General features: G+C 42.6%; 1 protein-coding gene across 1 annotated transcript in view; it reads right to left on the reverse strand.

Moving 5' to 3' along the window:
* The window catches only part of LOC102258513 (nuclear RNA export factor 2), a 47,959-nt gene that overhangs the window by 2,340 nt on the left and 26,139 nt on the right, over positions 1–19,480 (reverse strand). The window contains exons 2-19 of the mRNA XM_014532283.1: positions 7,691–7,871; positions 7,308–7,458; positions 6,903–6,986; positions 6,695–6,799; positions 6,500–6,580; positions 6,313–6,382; positions 6,078–6,166; positions 5,852–5,959; positions 5,569–5,678; positions 3,718–3,754; positions 3,171–3,242; positions 3,032–3,087; positions 2,783–2,890; positions 2,602–2,660; positions 2,382–2,497; positions 2,245–2,287; positions 1,597–1,669; positions 870–1,052 (exon numbers count right to left, since the gene is read on the reverse strand). Of these exons, the coding sequence (XP_014387769.1) occupies positions 870–1,052; positions 1,597–1,669; positions 2,245–2,287; positions 2,382–2,497; positions 2,602–2,660; positions 2,783–2,890; positions 3,032–3,087; positions 3,171–3,242; positions 3,718–3,754; positions 5,569–5,678; positions 5,852–5,959; positions 6,078–6,166; positions 6,313–6,382; positions 6,500–6,580; positions 6,695–6,799; positions 6,903–6,986; positions 7,308–7,458; positions 7,691–7,728 (1,583 nt within the window). The 5' untranslated portion in view covers positions 7,729–7,871. The remainder of the gene's footprint in view (positions 1–869; positions 1,053–1,596; positions 1,670–2,244; positions 2,288–2,381; positions 2,498–2,601; positions 2,661–2,782; positions 2,891–3,031; positions 3,088–3,170; positions 3,243–3,717; positions 3,755–5,568; positions 5,679–5,851; positions 5,960–6,077; positions 6,167–6,312; positions 6,383–6,499; positions 6,581–6,694; positions 6,800–6,902; positions 6,987–7,307; positions 7,459–7,690; positions 7,872–19,480) is intronic.

A 19,480-nucleotide genomic window follows, 5' to 3' on the forward strand; every position in this document is an offset into this window, starting at 1 on the left:
GCTCAATTCATTAAAAAGACTATTTTTTCTCAATTAAAAATTTTTGGCACCTAATTGAAAATCAATTGACTATATATGTCATGGTTTATTTCTGGACTCTCAGTTCTATTGCATTGACTATATGTATAACCAAATGTTAGTAGCATTGTAGTCTTAATTATAGCCACTTTATAGTAAGCTTTGAAATTCTAGAGATTGAGAATTATGACTCCTCCAACGGTATTCTTCCCTTTTACTATTGTTGTTAGTATTTTAAGTACACTGCATTTCCATGTGAATTTTATGATCACCATATTAATTTCTTGAAAGGAACCAGTTAAAATTTTGATAGGAATGGTGTTGGATCTGTGGACCAGTTTGAATAGTATTACCATCTTAACAACACTAAGTCTTGCAAATCATAAACACGGCATGTTGTTCCATTTTTTTTTGGTCTTACTTAATTCATTCCAAAAATATTCTGAAGATTTTAAAGTGCAAGTTTTTCACTACTTTAGTCTTATTTTTTTATTCTATTATAAATGAAATTATTTTCTTAATTTCATTTCAAGATAGTTCATTGTAGAACATAGAAATACAAATGATTTTTGTATATTGATCTTGTACCCTGAAACTGTGCTAAACTTGTTTGTTTATTCTAATAGTTTCTAGGTGAATTTTTCATATGCAAGATCATGTCATCTGAGCATTACACTATTTTTAAAACTCTTTACATATCACCATGAAATTAGGATACATTATTCATGGGCCTACTATTTTTGGAAGCAAAATATCAAAATGCTTCTTTTTCCAAATTGCCTATGTGTTTCCATTATTCAGCCCCACACTGCCTGAAGTACCTCTTACCATTGAGCACAACCAATACTCACTTTTGAGACCACTGCGGTTTCATGCCAGACTGGATGGAGAAAATCTGCACCATTTCCTGCTGCTCCTGGGAGAGGGTGGACCCAGTGCTGCAGGAGGGTGTGGGCACTGGGATGGAAATTGCCCTCTGAGTCTCATTCAGGGTGGCCTCCCTCACAAACAGCTCATCATTCATGATGCATAGACTGGAGAAAAATGATACCTCAGACAACTGATGGATGGACAACCCCACACCCTCAACAATGATCCTGCTTCCATTGCCACTCAGCAATCAGATTCCTCCTATACCCACCTGTATCTGCTCCCCAGATTCCTTGCCTGGTAGTTCTGCCCCTCTCACATCCCCAGCCTTGGAGATATTGTCTACCAGCTTCACTAGATTTGTACCCCTAACCCCACTGCATTTACTCAGTGAAACAGCCCAAGGGAGAGGACAATCTAATCCCATTTTCAGAGGAAGACATAGGTCACAGAGAGGGTCATGTGATTTCACTCAGGTACAAATCTAGTGAGTGTTGGCGTCATGAAGAGAACCTGAAAGAAACCTGAAACACTTTCAGTGTTCTACCTCCAGAGCCCAAGCTCTTAACCCCTTTGCAGGACTGTTCCTTGGATCAACCTGCTGGCTTCCCACAACACCGAGAAAACCCTGAGAACATGCACTGCCACATTCCCACAGCCCTGAGCCCAGATTGGGCTGTATGTTCCCACCCAGAGCATAACACTCACCTGGAATCGCTGGCAGGGGTAGTGATGAAGGTCCGGGTGAAGGCACGCACAGAACCCTGAGACCTTCCTTCCACTTCAACAACAACAAACAATAATACCCCCTTAGGGTCACACATGCTTCACACACTCACTCAGCATTCCCAAGTCAGGGTGGGACTGCATACTCATGCCCAAGGAGACAACTATTTTCTGGGAGTCAGGGTGCAAGGAATAGGGAGGGCAACATTAGGAGCAATCTGCTTCCACTGAGAAGGAACCTACCATGCCCTGGGCCCTGGGACAACCACTTCACTAGTTCATTTGATTCATTTTTGGAAGCTACCCAAGGGGTGTGTTTTATTATCCCCATTTTGCAAATGAGGAAAATGAAAGGTTAGATAATGGACCTATGTTTGCACAGTTAGGATCTAGGATGACAGCCATCAAACCCCACATCTGTGTACCCATCACCCCAGCTATGCAGGGCTGATAGGCATGGATGCAGGTCAGACCAGGCTAGTTTGGGGGCAGTGTCTGGAGGCAGGAGAACATGGAGGGAATAGTAAGAAAAGGGAAGGAATCAGGGAAGCTGTGAGAGTTCTGAGAGGGAGCCCAGCCAGGAGGAGGGAGCAGTTGGGGATCTGGGGAGGGGACCCTACATACACTCACCTTCCTTGAACACTCCGTGGACACAGAAGCAGAGCATCTTTTCCTAAAAAGTAAGGGCATAGGTGCTCAGTCTCCACTGACACCTCCCACCACCTGCATCTTTCTGGGCCTTTCCCAGGGAGGAAGAGGGTGCTCACCGACTGCAACCACATGTCCACCAGGAAGGAGTTGAGATCATGCTGTGTTTTGGGAAACACACAGAGAGAGCTCACAATGTCATGTTTTGTACGTTTCAGCAGCTGAAAACACAGATCTATGGAGGAAGGACAGAAAAGGTCAGGGTTGCCACTCCCTGGGCCCTATGACTGACCCTTCATGCCCCCTTTCCCTGCCCAATCTTCCCCATCCCACACGCACTGGGGTCCTTGTGGTTCTTCATATTCCTGTTATCCTTGAAGTACTCAAACAAGCTGCTTCTAGGAGAAAAAGAGGAATAGGATGTGGAGGTCTGGCCATGGGAGTGCTTCCATGAACTGGCAGGTTTCTGCTGGGGAGACACCCCCTGTCCCCAAATAAGAGTGTGAACTGTGATACTCACGGGGCTGGGTTGTTTGGAATGTAGGGAATGGTCAGAGAGAAGCAGGCCTCATCGTGATAAGCACCGAGGAGACTCTGTCTGTCTCCAGAGTCATAGATCAAGTAATATCTGTGAGGGGACAATGAAGACAGTGTACCTCTAGGGACTGGGTCTCAAAGGGGACTTGAACACTCTCAGGAACAGATCTGTGCTTGGGTGGCCTGGACTGTCCAAGCCCTCCCCATTCTTGGTGGTCCCCAGGGTACTTACTGCTGCAGGAATTGCACAACTTGTGTCTTCATAGCATCTGATCTTTCACAGCTTTCCTAGAATCAAAGACATTTGAGACCATGTGGCTGAAAAAAAAAAAAGCCTCCCTTACAGTAGTCCAAATATTGTTCTTCCTTACCTTTATTAAGGGACTTATCAAGGAGGGTTTGTCAATGTCAGTGGTAATTTGTGGGGGCAAATCCTGGCCATCCTGGAGAAGGAAAGATAAGTTAGCAGTGAAGACCAGGAAGGTGATCTTGGATGATTAGCGGAAAGGATGTGCCAAGGAGATGGTGAAGGTCAGAGGTCTGTAGTAATAGTTCCCTGGAAATTCCATGGGCAAGATTCCAGTGCACATTGGCATCATGAGGTCCTGGAAGTCTCTACTGTTTTATGTAACTTCTGAGTGTGTGTGTGTGTGTGTGTGTGTGTGTGTTTCTCTCTCTTTCCCTCCTCCCTTTGTCTTCCCTCTGCAGATAGCTTCAGCTTTCCCTGTCTCTCCTTCCTTCTCTGTGTGTGTGGGTACATTTTTGCAGAGATCATTTCATGTGCTTTTCAGAAGCTCATGTCCCCCACAATGGAGAAGGCTCTGATGCAAACATGTAATCCAGGCAAGACGTAAAGGGCTTGAGGGCAGGTGTGGAGGTTGTCAATGTAAGTAAGAGATGATGACTGTAAGCACTTACCAAGCGTGACAAGTTGGGGAAATATTTCCTGATGGCGCTGTCCAAATGCAAAAATAGAAAAAGTGGTTGACAGTTTAGATTGCATTGCTGTAATTTACTTAAAATATTGATGGAATGAACAGAAACAGGTGTTCTGCCCACCCAGAATCCCCTTTGCCCTCCTCAGCCTCAGATTTCAAGGCTTCTGGGTCCATTTCTCTGCTGAGCACTGACCATCTGCCATATGGAATCTCTGAAACACACAGTCTTCACACCTTCACATTCATATTACCTCCTTTCCTTCCTGCGCCCCTCACTTTTTCCCTCCTTCCCTCTCTCTCCCTCCCAATCCTCCTGGTTAACTCCGGCCTAGAGGGCCCTGACTCCTTCCCCAGTGCCACAAACCACAGCATTTGGATCCCAGACTCCAGAGCTTCTTCCCCCTCCCTGCCTCCCTTTCCTCCTTCCAGGCCACACTGATGGCTCCAGAGAGAAGAGGGAATGGGGTGGGGGCCCAGGACTCTGCCACCTCACTGGGGAACCAGCATCCTGCCATGAACAGCACATGCCCCAAGGATGGCCCAGGACTCTGGGGCAAGGGGGTGATGGAGGGAGGGATTAGGAGACAGGGAGTGGAAGGGAGAGGGATGAAGACAGAAAGAGAGTAAAGATAGGAGCAGAGATTGGAAGACATCGAAGTGTAGAGACAAAGGAAAAACAGAAAGAAAATTAAAGGGAAGGGAAAAAAAGTTCTGCCCTGGCAGTGGGGGTGGGGTCAGAGAAGAAGAGAAGAGAGTGGACAAGGCTCCCCTGCAGCAGCCCTTTCCTTCATCTGCCCCTGGCTGGCCCTGGGTCTCAAGATAGGAATGGAAAACATGCACCTATGGGCATGATGGCCATAGGATTCTGGTTGAACCTTTATTACCTGTGGGAGCTCAATGTGAAATGGGATGGGAAATGCACCACCCACAGGATCTTTCCAGAAGGGGTAATGGGTCAGTCCCCAGCTGAACATGGGGTCAGGGGTCTGTGGACCCTTCTTATGTTCACAACCTTCTCTCCTCATGGCTCCTGTGCATCTGTGCCTGTTAGTTGGTTCCTTATCTGAGCAATCTTACCTGTGCAAGGCTACCCAGGGCTCCTCTGAAGGACCAGGCAGATGATGTGATGTCTGGATGGAGGACCACTGACCCTGAGAGGAATGCCCTTCTGTCTCCTTAAACCTCTCTGCTGTCTGCCTTCCACTGCTGCCTCAAAAGGTCCTCGGCTCACTGCTAGTGACTCACTTCTAACCCCTTGACTAGGGAACTCTGGATTCTACCAAAGATGGCCCATCCCTGGTATCGCACTAAAGAAATGAATGGGGCCTGGGACCTTGGCATGGGGTGGGAACGTCCCCAGGTCAACCTGGGATTCGAGGGGAAACCCTTTACATGCAAGGGAAAGAAGGTGTCTCCCAGAATAGATTGGGGATACTCTGTCATCTCAGAAACAGGAAAGACTATCTCAGCATGAGTCTGGGTGGAGGAAGTTTCTCAGTCCAGATCAGCAGTATCTGCCTCAAGGCTCAACACTCCTAGTCCTGGGTTGTGGTGGAGCCCTGCATCCTAGAGCTCATTTTGGTGGGAATGCCAGAGAAAACTAGATGCAAAGTCAGGAACCAGACCCCAGACCCTGAGAACAGGTGAGCACATCAGAGGAAGGGGAGGAGACCTCTTAGCAGATGTGAGGGACATAGAGAAGAGAAGGTGGGGCCTCTAGTTCTCCCAGAGGACCAGGGCTGCCACCATCTGTGATATGGCACTGTCAGGGGTAGTCCATGCTTTCAGGAGTCAAAGGACCCCAGGAATGATGAGAGGGGCTCACACAGACCTGACATAGGTAAACTGGCTTTGGAACGTGTCACACAAAGGGTTCCCTTCCAGCCACAGCTCTTCCAGTTTCAGGCCTTTGATCTTGTCCAACTCCCAGGTGGATTTCAGCTGAGAAATATGGGGAAGAAACTGAAGAATAGTCCAAGGGAAAAGGGACATCCCAGCCCCTGAACCCACAGCCGACTCCCCTCCCCACAGGTACCTTTGCTTACTTCCTGTCATCACTCCGATAACCACTAGCACCCACTCTCAACCCATCTTTGATCTGTCCCTCTTCTTACCTCATTTTTGGAAAGGTTCAGGATCTTGACTGTGGGTGCCATCTGTATAATATCAGACAGGCCATCCAGTTGGTACAGTTTGTTGTTGCGCAAGTTCAGGGACAACAGCTTTGGGAAAGAAGAGTTAGAGTGATGCTTACTATCTAGGACCTCAGAGACAAATCTGCCCTCTGTCCCATCTGTTACACCCCCTACTATAACACCAGCACTGGGTCTAAGGCCTCACCTCAGGGAAATTCTCTTTAATGACCTGCAGGGTTGCAGCCATACAGTTTCTCCGATTCAGGATTATATCAATATCAAGGTGTGCAAATCCTTCAAGAATGTGAGAGTGGGGAATCACAAGGCTGACAAGGGTCCAAGAGCACCACCAACCCCTCCTTCATTACCATCCTTAAGTCTCCCTCCAAGGCAGAAATCTCTGCCCTCATCTGCCCTAGAATTATTGCTGTCAGTAGTACCTGGGTCATAGAGGAGACTCCGGAGGTCAAGAGCTTTCTGAGAGACATCATATCGTTTTCTCATGGCTAGCTGCAGAGGGAGATGGAGAGAGAGCTCTGAGGCTATGGTGTGAACAAGGAAATTGGGGCTGGAGGAGGAACAAGTGGGTCTGAATGTGGGCATACATATGCCTTGAGTCTGCATTACCTTTAGCTGTTCCATTTCTTCTGGCGCCAGTTTATCCCGCACAGAGTAGGGTACAGCAGAAGTACTGACAAAGATAGCTATCTGCAGGAAGAAGAGGCTGGGTTAGCACCAGGAACTCTAGTCCTTCAGAAGGTGACCAGCTCTGCCTGTCCTCTAGCCCCAGGACTAAGTACAGATAAAGACCACCACACACACCTTCCAGTTTTCCGCATCACAAATCTTGTAGCTGATGTCCTTCAATGCATAGGCAGCGCTAGCATCCTGGACAAAGAACTGGGCCCTGTTTTTCACGTAGTGAAACTACAAGGATTGAAAAAATAGTATCAGAGGCCAAGGGCCCCAGGTGAGCCAGGCCTCTCCCCATTTCCTATGCCCCTCATGTGGTTTCACTGTCCTCTCTTACCTCCACTGGAGTGAAGGGGACACTGCAATGGCTCTGGATGGAATCCATTAGCCATGTCTTTTCATACTTTCTTCCATAGGGAATCTAAGGGTCAAAAGAAGGCACAAAGACAGGAGAAACAACATGAACTAAGCTTGGAGAATGACCCAACACAGTGTTCTTTCCCAATCTTCTACTCAGGTTATTTTTGGTTTATTTTGTTTTTTCTACTCAGCTTTAAAGGGCTTCTAAAGAAGGGACCCTGGGCATGATTTCTTATCTCTGTTCAAAATGTGGATTTCCTAAACCGTTTTTCTTCATTCAAAATCTCTCCTCCAAGTAATGCATGTAAGGTGTTCAATGCGGTCTTGCTTTTATAAGGTTCCAGGATATCCCATTTAGTGCAGAACTTGCCATGACACTCACTATGATCTTGAACCATCTCCCTGTGGTTTCATCTTGTGTGTTCTCCATTTCTCTTTCCAGAGGTTCTCTACCTCTCCACACAGTAACATCACTACAGCCTTCTTTATGCAATTTCATTCCCCTTTTGTTGTGTTGGACGTCATAGGGAGTGCTGCAGGGGGCGATGGGAAGTGGAAAGAAAAAGAGTGCTCATGAATGCTAAGAAAGTCTTCTACACATACTTCATCTCTGACACCAGGACTATAATTAGGATTGCTCAACCATGATTTCACTTCTAATATTCTTCAGTTTCCCAGTGAGAGAATTAAAAGAAAACCAAAGGCAGTGAGAGTTGCCCAGTCCCATGGGCTTCCACATGCAAACCAGGCTGCCCAGTCACTTACTGTCTGACGTGGTACCTCTGGCCTTCCCTCTTCTCCATGTATCCATAATCCTTCAGGAGGTGTGGAGGCTGAAGCTCATATCCACCCTGTTGATAATGATGGGTCTGCTTTCTAAAGTCACCTTGAAAAGAATCCCAATCTTTCTCTCTTCCTTGACGTGAGCTACCACCATCATTGTCTTCTGAAACAAGGAACAAAATTACAAGTTTAGAGACACGTCTGTACCCAATTACCATGTTCCACATCTTAGGATAACACATGGCAGGGCAACAAAGTACTACCTGTCCTAAGAGATCAATCCCACAAGCCCCAGAAAGAAAACACCCTGCCTGTCCAGATATCTGACAGATGGTGCTATCGGGAGAAATGGTACAGGATGAGGAAGGAGGAGCAAGAGCAGGAGGAGAGGAGATAGGAGGAGAAAGAGGTAACTGTGTGAACCTTTTAATATGGTGCAATTTTTTTCTTTGTTTTTATTTTTATTTTTCAGAAGTTTGACTATGATGTGGGTGTTGCTATCTTTGGGTTTATCTCTTTTTGTATTTCCTCACCTTCTTAAAATTGAGGATTTCTGTCTTTTGACCAATTGGAAGTTTTCAGCCATTATTTCTTCAAGTAATCTTTCAGCTTCATCTCCTTTCATTTCTTCCTGGACTCCAAATGTTAGTTTTATTTATTTATTTTTGTTGTTGTTGTTATGATTCCACTGGTTCTTGTGGTTCTGATCTTTTTCTGTTGTTGTTTTCAAACTCATGTTCTCCTTATTCTCATTGGATATTTTTATTGTTATATTTTCTAGTTCCCTGAGTGTTTCCTCTGTTCCATCCATTCTGCTTTGAGCCTATTCACTGAGTTATTTATTTCAGTTATTATATTCTTCTGTACTATAATTTTCATTTGGTTCTTCTTTATAGCTTCATTTTCTTTGCTGAGACTTTCTATTTACTTGCCATAACTTTCTTTTTTTTCCCATTTAAGCGACTTTCAGTGATCTAAGGAGGTTCAAAATCACTCATGTAAAGATTGTTTTGATGGCTGCTTTAAACTTATTATCAAATAACTCTGTCATCTCTACTATCTCAGTGTTAGTATCTATTATCTTTTTTATTCAGTTTTAGATCTTTCTGCTTCTTTGTATGAATAATTTGATAATTGAAACCTAGAAATTTTGAGCATTATGAAACTCTGGATCTTTTTAAACCTGCGTTATCTGGCTTTGCTTTGATACTGCTCTGATAAGAGAAGGATGAGATGCCACCTCATTATTTCAACAAGAGAGTAGAAGTCCAGGTTCTCCACTTGGCCCAAGGTTTGTAGGTGTGTGTGTCAGGGAAGGGGGATGGGTATTCATTATTGTTATGAGATGGTGGGAGTTCTGGCTCCCTGCTATTCTTCTGCCAATATCTCCCCATGTGGAGGGATAGGTCTGCCTTGTTTCTATTTCTTACGGTTTCCACTTACATGACCCAGGACTGACTCCCACCTGGGCTGGCTCCCACCCAAGACTGACGCCCGCCTGGCTCAACCAGGACTGGGACTGACTCCCACCCGGCGTGGCCAGGACAGGGACTGACTCCCGCCCAGCATAGCTGACTGGCAGCCACAGCAACCCAGCACTGACTTTAGGTCTGGTCAAGCCTTAGGTCGTAAAGGTCATTACACCCTGGCTATTTATTATATAGGATTGGAGATTGTAGTCACAGGTATGTACATAAAATGACTTGGTTATATTGCACTCTGTATTCACTCCTAGGAGTTGTGTTGCTCTCCATCCCTCGCCACACAAATACTCCAGCCAACATATGTAATTCACTATGTGGAAGAATTTGGAATTTTTTTTTACCATCTACAGAAATTAGGTAGTTTCAATTGTCTCTCTCATATGTGGATTCACTAAGGGTATTTTATTTTTATCACATTCAACCGAAACAGTGTACCAGCAGAAAACAACACTGCTGGTTTGTGGAGACAAGGGAATTGGACTGTTAGAAACCAGCTTCCTTTGGGGTCTCATGTTTAATGTTCTCTAGGTTTGTGTGTTGTACATCCATTATTCCATATTGCCTCAGGGCCACTTATGAGTAAAAATCCATTCACTGCTGATCATTCCACGATGTACTGATGACAACCAGGCCTCAGATAACGCCACTGTGGAGTCATTGCTGTCACTGTGTGGCCCACTGTTAGAACAATCCTGTAACTCACAGACTTTTAGACCTTCCATGGGTGGCACTGGCAGTGAAATTTCTATATTCTGATCTCTTATATCCTTGATTTTTTATAATGTTATTTAATGAATATTTTGAGAGGTAGAGAGAGAAAGAAAGAGAGAGAGATGGATGTGAGAGAAAAATATTGAATGGTTGCCTCCCACATGCACCGCAACCTGGGATCTAACCTGCAACAAAGGTATGTGCCCTGACTGGGAATTGAACCCACAATCTTTTGGTGAATGAGATGATGCTCTAACCAAATAAGCCATATAGGTAGGACACACATTGTATTTTTTTATTGTTGACACATTGTGATTTTTATTTGCATTTCTCTGTTGGTTGGTGATGTTTCCTTCTATTCCTTGTTTGTGGTAGTTTTGTTTTTTTAATATATTTTATTGCTTTTTACAGAGAGGAAGGGAGAGAGATAGAGAGTTAGAAACATCGATGAGAGAGAAACATCCATCAGCTGCCTCCTGCACATCTCCCACTGGGGATGTGCCTGCAACCCAGGTACATGCCCTTGACCGGAATCGAACCCGGGACCCCTCAGTCCACAAGCCGACGCTCTATCCATTGAGCCAAACCGGTTTCGGCTGTGGTAGTTTTTTAAAAAAATTATGAAATGGTGTTGAATCGTGTGAAATGTTAACAGCTGACATCAGCATCTTCTTCCATACACCCATTTTTCTTCCATTTTCTAGGGGACTGGTAACGATAATAACACATATTCTTCCCTTACTAAACACCGGCCATTGTGCTAAGTTCCTGGCCTAGTAAAGCTGAGACACTAATGAGGCTTATTGAGTCACAGGTATTTCTCCAGGGGCTTTCAGTGTAGTTCCATATATTAACTCAATTCTCACAATTACCTCATGACTTAGAGACTGTTACTAGCCTCGATTTAAGGACAAAAATTTATCTGAGGTCAAAGATACTTGACTTGGACCATAGAATTTATCATTAGGATTTAAACCCTGACCAAGCTGACCTGAAATTCTTTGCCCAGAATGTGTGACTCTGTGTTAGGGCTGCAGTATGCCCTGGGATGAGACTCACTCAAAGGCTCTTAGGCAGTGATAACTATGGTGCCTGGGACCAACTGGGACCAAGATGCCTAGAACTCCAGCCGTCTGTCAAAGAGACCCATCATTGCACACAGTTCTCCTGTACTGTCTCTCTTTTCTCACACTCGATGGGAACTATTTTTAACAGGTGCAAGGTGGCATCTCACTGTAGCTTTGATTTGCATTTCCCTAATAGCTAGTGAATTTAAATATCTTTTCATGTATCTGTTGGCCATTTGAATGTCTTCTTGGGAGAGGTGTCTGTTCAGGTCCTATGCCCATTTTTTAATAGGATTGTTTGTTTAGTGTTGAGTTGTATGAGTTCTTCATATATTTTGGATATCAACTCCTTGTCAGAGCTGTTATTTGCAAATATTATCTACCATTCGTTTGGTTGCCTTTTTGTTTTGTTGTTGATTTCTTTTGCTGTGGAGAAGCTTTTTAGTTGTATATAGTCCCATTCATTTGTTTTGGTCTTTACTTCCCTTCCCTTGAGGTCAACTTCAACACTGAAATTTTAAGGTAGTTCTCAGACTTGTTTAAACAATTCAGCCACATGAAGAGATTGAAATAATCACTAGCACTAGTCTACACCCACAACAATTAAAGCAGAATAGGGGTCAGATCTAGCCAAACACATTTTTAAACTCTCCACATGACTGCAATGTGCAACTGAGGTTGAAAACCACTGTGTTAAAATATCAGCTTTTGGGTTATGCTTGCCATACGTTCCTAGGAATGGTTGCCACTTCATTTTGCTAACTTTCGACTCAGTGTTGTTTTGGGGAGCTAGTGATTACATTAGCTTAGATCAGAGACTGGCGAACTATGGCCCATAGGCCAAACCTGATGTGTGGCCTGATTTTTGGAGCCTGTAAGATAAGAATGTGTTTTACATATTTGAATGTTTGAAAAATTAAAATAATAATGTTGTTTGAGAAGTGAAAATTATTTGAAATTCAGATGTTAGCATCCATACATCAAGTTTTACTGCAACACAGCCATACTGTTTCTATTGCGGCTTTCACTTTACAATAGCAGAATTGCATAGTTACAATAGAGACCAAAGGGCCCACAGAGCCTCAAATATTTATGATCTGAAGAACAAACTTTCCAGAAGAAGTTTGTTCAGCAAAGGCTTAGAGCCAGCATCCTTCGAGCAAGTGCACAGTAACTCTGGTAAGTGGCTGGAGGTCCCTTTGACAAAGCTCAGGAAGATTTACTGTAGATACTTGTGACTTCACTGTAGGGTCTTTCCTAAGTAGTCTATTCATTCATGGCTTTCTGAGCCAGGTGTGGGAATTGAGTAAAGACCATCATTCGCCATCAATATGGCTCAACTTCCCAGATCTAGAGTGTGTGTGTGTGTGTGTATGTGTATATATATTCTTATATTTTATTTTTAATGAAATTTATTGGGGTGACATTGGTTAATATGATCATAAAGGATTCGTGTGTGAGTTTCTATGTTACAAGATCTGTATATTGCACTGTGTGCTTCCCACCCAAAGACAAATCATTTTCCATCACCATATATTTGGCCCCCTTCAATCCCCACAACAACAGCCCTTCCCTCTGGCAACCACAACACTGCTGATTGTGTTAATGAGTTTCAGTTTTATATCCCACATATGAGTGAAAACATATGGTTTTAGATTTTTCTGACTGACTTGTTTCACTTAGCATAATATTCTCAAGGTCCTTCCATGTTGTTGCAAATGGCAGTATTTCATCTTTTTTTATGGCTGGGTAGTATTCCATTGTGTGTATGTACCACCTCTTATTTATCTAATCCTCTATCACCGGAAACTTTGTTTGTTTCCATGTTTTGGCCACCTTGAATAGTGCTGCAATGAACATAGCGGTGCATACAAGTTTTTTCGGGTATATACACAGGAGAGAGATTGCTGGGTCATACGGTAGTTCTATTCTTAATTTTTTGAGGAACCGGCAGACTGGTTTCCAGAGTGGCTATACCAGTCTACATTCCCAACAGCAGTGAATGAGGGTTCCCTTTTTTCCCACAACCTCTCCAACACTTATTATTACTAGTCTTGTGGATAATAGCCATTTTAACATGTGTGAGGTACTATCCCATTTTAGTTTTTATTTGCATTTCCCTAATTGCTAGTGAGGTTGAACATCTTTTCATATATCTATTGGCTGTTCATATTTCTTTTGGGGAGAGGTGTATTTTCAGGTCTTCTGCCCACTTTTTGATTGGATTGTTTGATTGGTGTTGTTTTATGTGTTTTTTTAATATTTTGGAAATTAAACCTTTGTCAGAGCTACTGTTTGCAAATATCATCTGATTGGCTGCTTCTTTGTTTTGTCAGTTTCTTTTGCTGTACAGAAACTTTTTAGTTTGATATAATTCCATTCATTTATTTTTGCCTTTATTTCCCTTGCCTTTGGGGTCAAGTTCATAAAATGTTCTCTACAACCAAGGTCCATAAGTTTGGCACCTATATTTTCTTCTATGTAACTTACTGTTTTTGGGTCTTATGTTTAAGTCTTTGTGATCTATTTTGAATTAATTTTTGTACATGGAGACAAACTGTAATCCATTTTCATTCATTTGCATGTGGCTTTCCAGTTTTCCCAGCCCCATTTATTTGAAGAGACTATCTTTACTCCAATGTGCATTTCTGGCTCCTTTGTCGAAAATTATCTGTCCATATTCATGTGGTTTTATAGCTGGACTCACTATTCTTTCCATTGATCTGTGTATCTGTTTCTCTGCCAATACCATGCTGTTTTGATTATTGTAGCTCTATGATAGAATTTGATGTCAGGTAGCGTGATACCTCCAGCTTTGTTCTTTTTTCTCAGGATTTATTTGGCTATTCTGGGTCTTTTGTGGTTCCATACAAATCTGATATTACTTTTTTGTTCTATTTCTTTAAAAAATAACATTTGGGATTTTGATGTGGATTGCATTAAATCTGTATATTGGTTTGGGTAATATGGCCATTTTAACTATGGTGATTCTTCCAATCCAGGATATTTTTCCATTTTATTGTGTAGTTTTCAATCTCTTTTAATAATGCTTTGTAGTTTTCAGTACATAGGTCTTTCGTGTTCTTTGTTAATTTTATTCCTAGGTACTTTAATCTTTTGGTTGCAATTGCCCAATGATTTTTTTTCCATTTCATTTTCTGAAGTGTCATTGTTACTAGACAGGAAGGCAATGGATTTTTGTACCTTAATTTTGTAGCCTGCAATTTTAATGTATATGTTTATTGTTAATAATTGTTTTGGGTGGAGTCCTTAGAGCTTTCTATATACAAAATTATGTCACATGCAAAAAATGCGAGTTTTACTTCTCCCTTCTCTGTTTGGATGCCTTTTATTTCTTTCTCTTGCCTTATTGCTCTGGCTAGGACTTCCAGAACTATGTTGATTAAGAGTGGTGAGAGTGGGTGTCCTTTTGTTCCTGATTTTAGAGGAAAAGCCTGTAGTTTTTCACCATTGAATATGATATTAGCTGAGGGTTTATCATATGTGGCATTTATTATGTTGATGTACTTCTCTTCTATTCCTAGTTTATTAAGTATTTTAATCATAAATGGATGTTGTATCTTATTAAATGCTTTTTCTGCATCTATTAATAAGATCATATTATTTTACCCTTTCTTTTGTGAATGTTGTGTATTAAATGATTGATTTAGGCATGCTGAACCATCCTTGTGCCTCTAGAATGAACCCCGCTTGATTATGATGTATTATTTTTTATGTACTGTTTTATTCCATTTACTAGTATTTTGTTTAGGATTTTTTCATTTGTTTTCATCAGAGATATTGGGCTGTAGTTTTCTTTTTTCTGTTATCTTTTCCAGGTCTTGGTATCAGGGTTATATTGGCTTCAGAAAATTGGTTAAGAATTATTGCCTCTTCTTCAATTTTTTGGAAGAGTTTGAGAAGGATAGGTTTTAAATCTTCTTTGAACATTTGGTAAAATTCACTGGTGAAGCCACCTGGGCCTAGCATCTTTGGGAGAGGTTTTTGATGGTTGTTTCAATATCCTCACTGCTGATCAGTCTATTTAGATTTTCCAATTCTTCATGATTTAGTCTAGGAAGGTTATATATTTCTAGGAACTTAGCCATTTCTTCTAGTTTATTGAATTTCGTGGCATTTAGTCTTTAACAGTATTCTAGTATGATTCTTTGTATTTCTGTGATGCCTGTGGTGACTTTCATTTTTTATTTTATTTGTATAGGCCTTTCTCCTTTTTTCTTTAGTAAGTCTAGTCAGGGGTTTGTCAATTTTAGTAATATTTTCAAACCAGCTGTTTGTTATATTAATTTTTTGTATAGTCCTTTTGTTTTCTATTTCATTCAATTATGCTCTAATTTTTATTATTTCCTTTCTGCTGTTTGGATTGCTTTTGTTCTTTTTCATGTACTTTAAGATGTCATGTTAGGTTGTTTACTTGGGATTTCTCTTGTTTCTTGAGATAGGCTTGTAATGATATAAACTTTCACCTTATTACTATTTTCACTACATCCCAGACGTTTTGATATGTCATATTGTCATTCTCAATTGTATCCATATATCTTTTGTTTTTTAAAAAGTCTTTATTGTTGAGAGTATTACATATGCTCCTCTATTGCCGTACTACACCTAAATCCCACCCTGTCCCAGGCCTTCACCATCCTATTGTCTATGTGCATGTGTAATGCTTGTCCTATATAATAAAAGGCTAATATGCAAATAGACCGAACAGCGGAACAACCAGAACAACCGAACAACCAAATAACCAGTCGCTGTGACATGCACTGACCACCAGGGGGCATGTATGGAACATGGCGGGCATCAGCCATGGCAGGATGGTGGAGCAGGTGAGTAGGGGCACCAGACCAAGGTGGGGCACCGGTCGCTGTCATCGGGGTAAGCCTCTGATGGTTACTGAAAGTTTTTTGCTCCTATGTGCCGCAGTCCCACCTGGCACTCGCATCTGATGCCGGTGCCAGCCCCACTCGCACCCACTGCCAGCACCCAGCACTGGCCCTGATCGCTCAGCACCATCAGCAGATGCAAGTGGCAGCTGTTGGCCCTGATCGGCCTTCAGGGCTTTTCCAGCCCTGATCGCTTCAGGGCTTTTCCACCTCCCCCTGCTCCTGAGAGGTGATCAGGGCAGCAGCCGCTGCTCGCACCCACTGATGGTGCCGGCCCCGCCCGCACTTGCTGCTGGCACCAGCCCCAATTGCTTCACGTCATCAGTGCATGTGAGCAGGGCCAACGCCATCAGCGTGTGGAAGTGGCGGCGGCGGCGGGAGCGGGGCTTCCAGCAGACAGGGGACCAGGGGCTGTGGCAGGAGGGTCTGGGAAGAGGCACACAGGAAGGGCCGAGACCCACTCCTGTGCCTTGCAGCCCACAGCCTTTCAAGGTGCACGAATTCATGCATTGGGCCCCTAGTATGCATATAAGTTCATTAGTTAATCTCTTCCTCTCCCTCTCTTCCCCTTGCTTCTGAGATTTATCAGTCTGTTCTATGTTTCCTTGTCTATGATTGTATTTTATTCATCAGTTTATTCATTCATTAGATTCCTTGTTCATTTATTTTGATTTTTAGATTCAACTGTTGATAGATATGTATTTATTATCATTTTATTGTTCATATTTTTTATCTTTTTCTTCTTTTCTTAAAGAAGACACTTTAACACTTTGGTGGTGATGAACTACTTTACATATTTCTCACCTGTCAAGCTCTTTATATGAACTTCAATTCTAAATGATAGCTTTGCTTGGTAATCTTGGTTGTAGATCCTTGCTTTTCATCACTTTGAATATTTCTTGCCATGCCCTTCTGGCTTGCAAAGTTTCTGTTGAGAAATCAGCTAACAGTCGTGTGGGCACTCCTTTGTAGGTAACTAACTGCTTTTCTCTTGCTACTTTTAAGATTCTCTCTTTGTCTTTAACCTTTGGCATTTTTATTATGATGTATCTTGGTGTGGGCCTCTTTGGGGTCCTCTTATCTGGGACTCTCTGTGCTTCCTAGACTTGTAAATCTGTTTTTTTCACCAGGTAGGGGAAGTTTTCTATCATTATTTCTTCAAATAGGTTTTCAATTTCTTGCTCCCTCTCTTCTCCTTCTGGTACCACCATGATGTGAATGTTGGTACTCTTAAGGTTGTCTCAGAGGCTTCTTATACTATCTTAATATTTCTGGATTCATTTTCTTTTTGCTGTTCTTATTGGGTGTTTTTTGATTCCTCATATTCCAAATCGCTGATTTGATCCTCTGCTTCATCTATTCTACTGTTGATACCCTGTAATGTATATTTCATTTCAGTTAGTGTACCCTTAATTTCTGACTGGTCCTTTTTCATGTCTTTGGTGTTCTAAGATCCTTGAAATTTTCACTAAGTCCCTTGAAGCTCTCAATAAGATCCTTGAGCATCCTTATAAGCATTGTTTTGAAACCTATATCTAGTAGTTTGCTTGCTCTAATTTCATTCAGTTTTTGTTTTTTATTTTGTTTTTGTTTCTGGGAGGTTTCTTCTCTTCTTACATTTGTTTCATGTTTCTTTGTCTCTGCATTTTGGTTGCTTTCCTGTGTTTGTTTCTACATATTATGTAGAGCTGCTATGTCTCCTGGAATTGGTAGAATGGTCTTGTGTAGCAGGTGTCCTGTAGAGCCCAGTGGCTCAGCTTACCCAGTGAACTGAACTGGGCATTCTAGGTATGCCCCTGTGTGGGCTGTGAGCACTATTCTGTTGTAGTTGAGCTTTTATTGCTATTGGTGTCACAGGGAAGAATTTACTCACAGGTCAATTAGCTGTGAGGACCAGCTACAACTACAAGAGAAGAGCTGCTGTGCAAGAGATACCCCTATCAAACAGTACTTACTTCAGTGAAGCTTTAGTGCTCACCTAGTCTGCCCCTTATGTGTGTTACTCATGGCTGTTGTAGAGTTGTAGTCTGGCATCATCTGCAGCTATGCAGGTGCACTGGCTCTGGGGCCTCCCGGGAGGTGCAAAGGCAGCCACTGTCTGTGCCTTGCCTGGGTGCACCTGACACAAGCTACAGAGCAATCTGCAGATGGCTGCTTCTTCTGTTGGGCTTACAGGTGTCCAGGAGAGGCAAGTGTGAAGCAAGGCAGGTTACTGCTAGTGCCTGACCTAGGGCCACTTATTGAGAGGTATGGGGAATGCTGAGTCCAGCTGCTACTTTTATGTGTGATTTTTGGAAAGTCTGAAGCCTGAGCCAGGACAAGCCATTCATATGGAAAAACCACTGCAAACAGCTTGGGTGGGGCTGCAAATTAGGTGGGCTGGTATCTCAGGGATTTACCAGGGTGGAGTGAGCAGCATGGGCTAGGTTGATAAAGACTCAGATATGGTACCTGCCAGTCAGCTCTGTGGAAGGGGAGGTCCCAGCAGAGGAATAATGATCCCTGCCAGTACCTCCATCTGGGAGAAAGCCGCCCCCAAGTTCCTGCCCCGATGCTGCACTAATGCCAGACAATTTAGTTCCTCCCCAAATGTCCCTGGATCCTTTCAAGCTGCTGCTGCAGTGCTGGAGCTCAGAGGGAATGAGTCAAAGTCCATGTGTGGGCCCTTTAAAAGCAACTGTCTGGGTCTCCTGCTGCTTCCATGTTACTCAGCCACCATCCCCGCTGGTTTTTACAGCCCAAAGTTATGGGGGCTTCTCTTTCTGGCATTGAAACCCTGGGCTAATGGTTCTGGTGTGGATCTGGGATCCCTTTCTCTTCACAGTAGGCCTCATCAGGCAAGAAATCCTTCCCGATTAAAAATACACCACACCTTGGTGTCAGAACAGGCTGTTCCTCACGTCTACCCTTCTTATGAGTTTCAATATGATTTCTTCTTTAATTCTATAGTTGTAGCACTTCCATTCAGCCAGATTTCAGGTGGCTCTGAATGGTGGTTGTTCTGTAATTTAGTTGTAATTTTGATGTGGTTGTGGGAGGATTCGAGTAGTGCATTTATCTATACTGCTATCTTGTTTCCTACCTTCTCTATATATCTTTTGATCTCATCTTTAATTTCTCCTTTGACCCAATCATTTTTTAGTAGTAATTGTTTAATCCCACAAATTTATTGGTTTCTTTACTTCCTTTTGGTAGTTGATTTCTAATTTCAAGGCATCATGTCAGAGAATATGCTTGGTATAATTTCAATCTTCTTGAATTTGTTAATGTTAGTTTTGTGACACAGCATATGGTCTATCCTTGAGAATGTTCCATGTGCACTGGAGAATAATGTATAATCTGATCTTCTGGGATGAAAGGTTCTCTAAATGTCAATTATGTCCATTTGGTCTAGTGTTTCATTTAAGGCCAATATTTCTTTATTGATTTTCTGCTTGGTTGATCTATCTAGAATTGTCAATGTAATATTAAGGTGCCCAAATATGGTTGAGTTTTGATCTGTTTCTCCCTTTAGTTCTGAGTCATTGTTTTATATATTTCACTAGAGGCCCGGTGCACAAATTCGTGCACAGGTAGGGTCCCTTGGCCTGACCTGTGATCATGGTCGAT

This window comes from Myotis brandtii, unplaced genomic scaffold, assembly GCF_000412655.1.
Source record: "Myotis brandtii unplaced genomic scaffold, ASM41265v1 scaffold87, whole genome shotgun sequence".
Classification (NCBI taxonomy): domain Eukaryota; kingdom Metazoa; phylum Chordata; class Mammalia; order Chiroptera; family Vespertilionidae; genus Myotis; species Myotis brandtii.